Below are 8,814 nucleotides of genomic sequence, written 5' to 3'. Positions count from 1 at the left end.
ACTTTTGGTTTGACTCATTACTGCTAAATTGCTTTCAAATTAAGTGATCCCACTAATTCTCATTCCTTTTTTCTCTTTTTTCGTTTTTTCTTTATATTTTATTTTAATATTTTATAATGATGTGACAGTAAAAATCTTGTTGATCTAAATATTAACCTTTGGATCAACAAGAACTTGCAAAAATAAAAATTTAATTGTTGATATTCATTGTCACATTATCATAATTATATGAGAGTCGACTAACATATCGTCTAATACTCCATTTTCCATCAAATGCAGATTGTATAAAGGAGAGGTTGTAGCCATGAATGCAAAAGCATTTTTCAACTTAATATATCGGCCTATTTGTTTTCTCGCAATTCTAGTAATTCTCTCGTCAAACTCCTGTTTAAAAAAATTATTTGATAATTTGGTCTTATATAGTTTAAATTATTTGGTAGGGAATTTCAATTTTCTTGTTCTGGCGTCTATATTTTATGAGCAAACAAAGTGAAGAAAGTATAACCACGGAGTCACGTCAACTAGTAAGGGCTTCTACTTTGGGAATTGAGACGACGGCAAAATTGCTAGCTCCGCTAAATTCATCCGCCATGAATTTTGCGAGAGCTTTAAGTTCCTCTCTAAATGGAACTGAGCTATCATCATTGGATATCATCCAAGATAAGGTTGGTGGGGAGTTAGATTGCTCTATTATCTCCAAATGTTCTTGCTTTTTATTTTTTTTTAATTTATGTTTATGTTTATTTATTTTTTTAGATGTCCACGCAAAGGTACCCAAATATTTTTGCTTTTAAGTCTATCCATTTTAAGTGAATACGGGAAATTCGCCAGTTATCATTTGGTGCCATCCAAGCAAAGAAGGTTAGTGGTAGTTTTAAGTTTGCATGCATTTCTAGTGAAAATAGGAAATTTGCCAATTGTAAAGGTTTTTTGAACTTAAGAGGAAATTTTATATGTTGCGCATCCAATTGTGTTGAGAAATAGAGTTTTTATGAAAGATTTTTTTTTTTAAAAAAAAAAAACCAACAATTTTTTTTTGCTGAAAGAACTATTTGAATATTAAAAATACTTTTTTAAACTCTTTAACACAATTTTAAACGAGCAAAATTTATAATTTTCTACCATCTTCAGCTTCAGCTTCAGCTTTTGTAATAATCCTGTCAAATTTCAGTTTTTAAATATTTGGCCCTTACCCATGTATGCTAGAAAAAATAAAAATTGGCCTCTATCTACAATTCTTTTGGCCCTACGTATAAATATTTTTGGCCTTGACTAATAAAAATTTTGGCTTCACCCACTAAATATTTTGGCCCCACTACTCTTACTCAAAAAAATCTTTTGAGCCAACCATACTCATTAAAACGTAAAAGCTGATTACTCATTCTCAAATCTTTTAACCCTTACCCATTAAAAACTGTAGTAACCTTATTTTTGTCCATAACCCATTAAGCTAGTTACTTATTTGAGATTTGGCTCTACTTACTAAATTTTATATTTCTTGAGCATTTTGTTGCACATCTCATTACTATTTTAACCCTAAAAAAGCACAAGTCCACAATCAAGATTTAATTTTCCAAACAAAAAATAAATGAAAAAACGCAATTTGTAACACAAAAAAGTATTTGTTTTTATCTTAAACGTGACTTAAACTCACTCTGTTTTTGTATCATAGTTGTTGCTTCTTGTTCGTGTTATTTTCAATCTAGGTCTTTATTTTTTAAAAAGCTTATGCCTTGGCCTTGCCCATAATACTTTCTGGACATGGATCATACAAATTGTTTGTGGTTTTCAGGTTGCACCGACATTGTTCTTAGCACTTTCAACGATTCCATACATATCACAGTCTTCATATATTGGACAAAACGGATTAATCTTCTCATTTTACAAAAAAGACGAGGATCAAATAGTTGCGTTGTTTTCCAACACGTCATCATCTTCTCCAAACTGGTACACTCAGCCGGTTGACAGAGACAGCGGCGAGTTATATGGAGAAGCAGTTGCCGAAAACCCAACGGTCACCAGAAATGCAAGCTGGTTTCAAAAAGCATTAAAAAGCACAAGCGGATATTCTTGGCTTGGAGATGCATTGAACAACTCCGGAGAAAGCTTATTTCTCAGCGCTGTTGCCATGGATGGCAGAGGTGTAATTTCCCTGGGTCTCCCTGCAAAAGTTGTTGTAGAGTTTTTTGCAGCTTTAGACTTTTTCGATGGCTTTCACTTGGCGACAAAAGATGGGGATGTTATTATACATTCGAGACTACCGGACACCCACATATATGTAAGAAACGACACAGTTTCGCTGCAAGTGGTGGATCCAGATGGGGCTCCCAGAGGTCATCCCGGCTACTTCTCGTGTGCGTCCGATGATGCGCGTTCAACGCCTTTTGATAAGAAAGTCTCAGGAAAGGAGTATTTTTTTTATTGCTCTACGCTTGAGATCGCCGGAGTTGAAACGGTATGATTTTTTTGTTTATTTTCAGAGATTTATATATGTGTATTTAATTTTTAATGTCACAATATTGATGGGTTAGTTTTTTACTCTTCAAATACATTAGTAAGCTAAGCTAAGCTCACCGTACGCCGCATGCATGCAATGTTCTAGTACCACATTACGTTAATTATTAGGTTGCATTGATACCATTTTGTTAAAAAAAGAAAAAAAGTTTCATTGATTCAGCTAGTATTGCTTCTTCAAATAGAAAATCTCTATTACATTCTTGAATTTTAGATTTTGCCTACGAGCAGTGGTTTGAGACGTTTAGATCCTATAATGTTAATGTTGTTGTAATGGACAATGATGATATGCGTAAGGCTATTGGAAATAGGAGCCATAAAAGTTAGGATGTTAGTAGAACCTTATGGCCAACATGGCTGATAGAGAAGTGTGGTATTATGACTAGATCGATCATGTCTTATGCTCAAGTTCTAGAGTGGTACTTGTAGATTGTGATTACCCTTTAATTTTCTGGGCGAAGCGTCATGAGGAGATTTACGTTAGTAACTCGACGAAATTCAAGTCAAGACAGATTTTTGAGGTGTCACGAGGGGTTTCTCGATTCTCATCAAGTCACTGGTGGACCCCAACTTCTCTTCCTTCTCTCTTTGGTTTTGGTTTTGAGTTTTAGCCAAGTTACCCTCGGAACTGCACGCATAAAGAGTTTGTTGGTGCGAGTTGCAATCTCTTTCTTTTCTCACGTTCTCTTTTGTGTGTTAGGACTAGAGAATTGCGTAAAAGAGAAATTCTCTTTTGTTTTGTGTAAGAGTAAGATTTTGGTGTATTAGAGTTTTGAACCACTCTATCTTGGTTAGTAAATTTCTTACGTAAATTATAGTATTCTTGTGTGTTATTTACGGCAATCGTAGTCGTGGATTGCACAACAGTTTGATATAAAAATGTATTTCTTACTGAATGTTGTTCCATTTCTCTCAGGTATACGTTTTGGCTCTTCCCACCAAAGGAGTAGTAAGCCTTATCCAACGAAACAGCAAGATCTCGATCTTGATTCTTTTGATTCTGTTTGTTAGTATGGTTATCTCGATTTGTGTCTTTTTGTTCTTCATAATTAGGGCTGCAAAAAGAGAAATGTCCATATGTGCTGCCCTGGTTAAACAAATGGATGCAACTCAACAAGCAGAACGCAAGAGTATGAATAAAAGCCAAGCCTTCGCTGCAGCAAGCCATGATATACGTGGCTCTTTGGCAGCCATCACTGCTTTGATAGATATTTGCAGTCAGGGTTGTAACACTGACAAAGGTTTAAAGGGAAACTTATCACAGATGAGTACTTGCACAAAGGACCTTCATGGGTTATTGAATTCTGTTCTGGATACAAGTAAAATTGAAGCTGGAAAAATGAAACTGGAAGAAGAAGAATTCGACTTGGCTCAGCTGCTTGAGGATGTGGTGGATATGTTCTATCCTGTGGCCATGAAGAAAGGTGTAGACATTGTGCTTGACCCTTGTGATGACTCAATAGCTAAATCAAGTCATGTTAGAGGGGACAGAGGAAAGCTTAAGCAGATCCTATGCAACTTGCTGAGCAATGCTGTGAAGTTTACATCAGAAGGCCACATCACAGTTCGTGCAACTGTCCAGGAAACAAGCTTGGAAAATGCAATAATTGCTTCTACTAATTATTGTCCCGTGTTGGAATCTTTGTGCCAGTTGTGTCCCAACAACAAGAAACGTTTGAATGATTTGGATGCCCTTCGGACAGCTCAACAAGCTCCCAATCTCACACAATTTGTCATTGAGGTGGATGATACTGGTTTGGGAATTCCTAAAGACAAGCAAAATTCTGTTTTTGAATTCTATAATCAGGTTGAGGATTCGGCTTTTAGGAAAGGTGGAACTGGTTTGGGACTTGGTATTGTTCAATCTTTGGTAAGTAGTATTACAGACAAATTACATGCAATCAAAACACGTTTATGTCACATCAGAACACTTTTTTAACAAAAAAAAAAACCCTATTAGTATATACTATATATCTGTTGTTTAAGTAAATCTTTATTGTGTTTATGGTGTAGGTGCGTCTAATGGGAGGAGATATAAGAATTGTTGATAAAAGGGCAGGAGAAAAAGGCACCTGCTTCAACATCGATTTCAAACTTGCCACATATGAAGTAGAATCAACTGACAATGAAGGGTTACAATCTGTACGTGGTTCGCCTAAACAAGATGGATCTCATGTAATACTTCTTATGGCAGGTGATCAGAGGAGGAAACTTTTGATGAAGTACATTGAAAGCTTGAACATAAGGGTATCATATGTGAAGCAAGGGAAAAATCTACTCCCACTGCTGGAGAAAATAAGGCAGAATCTGGACGATTCCTATTTCAGCAGCTACCCAGCTGAGAAAACCCATATGGGATTAGTTGATTTGAACGAAATTGAATCTGATTTCAAATCTGATTTAGGATCAAATATTGATGATCATATTGTGTCTTCACGCAGCAACTCCAAAAGTTCATCATCTACAGGCATCATGCTGTTTGTGGTTGATGCCAGCGCTGGTCCTTTCTCTGAACTTTCTTCAGCTATGATTTACTTGAGGAAAGGCATCCATAATTCCAGGTGTAAGGTTGTCTGGTTGGATCATCCAACCGTTCATGTTGCTCGCTCAGTGCACCCTCCTCCATATGATTACATTATGTATAAACCTTTGCACGGATCACGCTTACGCCAAGTGCTTGGATTAATACCTGAACTGCAAAGCTTAAATTTCCCAGAGTTAGTAGACAAATGTGAAGCTCTTGAGATGGGGGAGTCTTCTTCTCATCAGGGCTCTCTCAAGCATGATGACATAAGCACTGATAATCGTTTGAATGGGAAGAAAGCTCTGGTTGTTGAAGATCATGCAGTAATACGCCTGGCGACTGTACGTATTATTAGAAAACTTGGTGCAGAGGTGGAGATGTGTGAGAATGGAAAAGAGGCCTTTGATCGTATCTGCAAACTCTTAAGTGATCAGAGAAAGGAAGGAGACTCCATTTCTCCTCTCCCTTATGACTATGTTTTCATGGATTGTGAGGTAATTAATTAATTTTCCAAACCAAATCTCTACTTCATTTGAAAAAACATATATATAAACATATATATAATAATGCCTTTCATTTTGGTTTTGTGTTTCGATCAGATGCCGGTAATGAATGGATTTGAAGCAACAAGACTGGTACGGGCAGAGGAAGTACAATATGGCATCCATATACCAATTATTGCATTGACGGCCCACATAGAGCCAGAGCTAGTACGCCGCATGTTTCAGAATGGGATGGATTGGCATTTGCCTAAGCCATTCAGTGCCACCGAGTTGCTGGAAGTAATCCGACATATCGACACTAAACAATAGACATTGGAACTACATATTTTCCACGTTTTTTTTTTTTTTTTGGGATTTAGCTCATGGCCGTTACTAGCAAATCTATAGTTCAATTCATGCACATTCATTTTGCAGGCCGGACGCATTTCATTGAATTAAAAGCTTTATGTTTTTCTTCAAAAGATGAAAAACTGTTAGAATTTTTGATGTTTTCAAATAGACTCATCAAAAATAATAACAGCAAATCGAACAATAACAGTGAATGGCAGTGTTAACATAAACAATAACATTGAACATTAATGGCAATTTGTAAACATAATAAAAACAATTGAAATTTAAACAATCTGTCGTTGACTAAAGATCATAATAAACTCAAATAAATGCACACAGTAAATTGGCAGTTAGTAAACATAATAAGCACAATTTAAACTAAATTTTTAAAAGGAATAGAATAAACTTACTGGGTGTAGAATGAAGGATATATGTTTCAGAGGGTATAATGAGATATTAGAGATAAGAGAATTAATTGCAAGTGTTTGTTACGTTGTTGAATGGGGTAGGAACTGTTTTTGTGGTTTTAATTTGTTTTGTTTTTTAAAATGTCGATGGTGGTTGAGTGTACAGTTTTTGGGAATTTATTTATTTATTTACTTTTTCATTTGTAGAATGAACTCCATTTACCGCATGGGTTGTTCAAAAAGTTTTACTGCAACCTTAAATAGCATCCATGATTTTCATGAACTCAACGTCGCAACGTGCAAGCTTCGCTTTGAAAATTATATTACTCGGAAAAATCTAGTTCTGAAACGTCTGTTCTCACCGGCATAGAATAATCCATCATTTTTTTTTGGTGGGGGGGAAATACGCCGTTATATAGTGGCGATGAAAGAAATAGAGAGATAAATATTCTATGAAAATAGAAACCAACCAACCAAAGTTAAACCAAACAAAAGTATCCAATTCAATGCCATTAACGCCCATTTTTCCCAATTCCCCTAATATCAATTCACTACACCCATATATGGCCTAAAATAAACGTATTTGAAAAGAGAATCTAAAAGGAATCTAAAATAAACATATTTCAATGAAATTTAATAAACAGAAAGCAAGGAAGAAGATAGAGATCTAATTGGCAATCTCAAAAGGTAATTAAATTTTGAAAAGAGATAAAATAAACTTACTTGATGTCGATAGAGTGAAATTTCAGAGGGTTGTGAAACAATTGGAAAGAATAGCAGAATAGAGGAAGAGAGACAGAGCAGTTTCATGGCTAAAAGAAACTGTACAAAGTTATATATTTTGTACTTTTGATGGCAGTTGAGCGTGAGAAAGAGAGAGCAATTTGTAGCGATGTGAAAAGGTGTTACGTGTGTTTTGATTTATAAACTTAAACGCACAGTTTCATTTAAAATAATCACTTGTCAGATTAATGGAATGCCACATGTCATGATATTAGCCTCTCTTGGCAAAGTTTAATTTAAACTAAACAATTGTCAATTAAATGTCAATTTCATTTAAAATAATCACTTATCAGATTAATGGAATGCCACATGTCATGATATTAGCCTCTCCTGGCAGAGTTTAATTTAAACTAAACAACTGTCAATTAAATGTAATGCCACGTGTCAAGTTATTAAACTCTCCTGTAAAAAACTCCCTTATTATATATATATAAACTCCCTTATCACAGTTTACCCTTCATTTTAATTAAATTATTCTATAGGTCTCATACTTGTCAATAATGAATGACATTGTTATGAATCTTCGTTTGCCAAATGTCTTCAATGGGATTTTCGTAACCCAAGGAAACGAACGATAAACTTTTTTCTCTATGATTTTTTGTTAGCACTCAAACAATCTTTAAATAGGACTTACACCCAACAAGAAGACTCCTAATATGAAACAACTTACGAGCTATTCAAGACTTCTAACTGTGACTTACATCTTGGACAGATGATCTTTATTCAATAAACAAAATATCTTTTATTAAAACTAAGCTAATTGTGGATTTTAAAAAGTGTATGCAGTTTCTATCGTCTTTGCTTATCATGTGTGGCTCTTAGCTGACAGGTACTACCATAGTCACGCCAAAATAAAATAACTACAATTGATTTCTCCAGCATGCTCTTTGAGCTTCTTGAAAATCTCACTCACTCATGTGTAGGATCCTCCGTGTAAAAATTGTGGAACTTCAATGAAAGTGCAAGAGATAATTAATAGCAATTCCCTTTTGACAAAAGCGTGGATGGGTGGCATTCTTGTCATTTAAAAGGACCTCAGTTCGTTGTAAGTTATAAGATCCCTAGAGGTCCTTTTAATATGATTAATGAGGGAAGGAATATCAGGAAGTACTGCCTTGTGAATTAGATTTGTTTCTGCATCTCCAACTCCAAATGCCATTTACTATGACTTGACCCATAACGGATTGTCCCGCTTCTTAAACCAACTTGGCCTATTTGGTTGCCTGGTCAGGCCCGGGATAATTTTGACTTACCATTCTACTCTGAAAACTGATGTCACCTAAAATTGACGTTTTCATGATAAATATGGCTTCTCTCTAAGGTAAGAATCATTTAGTCGTGTCTTGTAAGTAAGACCCATGATTCTCCAAATTCATCGTGTCAATGGGAGTGGTTGAGAATCATTAGGCACGCTTTGTTCCCCGACAGACCTGATCATTGCAAGCACATTCTTCTTAAAAGGAAACGTAAATGTGAGGCTAGTGAAGCTTTTCCTAACATTTGGGGTCTCGACAGCACAAGTGAAAAAGACATCAAGGCACATCAAAATTACCAAAAATATATAAAGCTTGCTCATTCCTCCCCTTCCCTAAAGGGGTAGAGTTTGGTGGAAAATTACCACATGGTATTCTAGTGCTGAATGTCGCATCAAATCAACAGAGCATCTTTCCAGAGGAACATGCTTACTCAACTGATGGAAAATTTTCATCAAAAAGTAAAACATGCAGGCAAGAAAATAAATAACTATTAAGAA

The 8,814-nt window shown here is 35.5% G+C and overlaps 1 protein-coding gene across 1 annotated transcript; it reads left to right on the top strand.

The window, feature by feature from the left end:
- The first annotated feature begins 476 nt into the window (after positions 1-476).
- LOC132168561 (histidine kinase CKI1-like) lies at positions 477-5,850 on the top strand. Its single transcript, XM_059579558.1, has 5 exons — positions 477-665; positions 1,793-2,455; positions 3,431-4,384; positions 4,528-5,532; positions 5,638-5,850. Exons 1-5 carry the CDS (start codon positions 477-479, stop codon positions 5,848-5,850), a joined length of 3,024 nt encoding a protein of 1,007 aa, XP_059435541.1.
- Positions 5,851-8,814: the final 2,964 nt, after the last annotated feature.

This window comes from Corylus avellana, chromosome ca2 (genome assembly GCF_901000735.1).
Source record: "Corylus avellana chromosome ca2, CavTom2PMs-1.0".
Taxonomy (NCBI): Eukaryota; Viridiplantae; Streptophyta; class Magnoliopsida; order Fagales; family Betulaceae; genus Corylus; species Corylus avellana.
The sequence above is the reverse complement of the archived record's forward strand: the minus strand, read 5'-3'. Positions and strand labels throughout refer to the sequence as shown.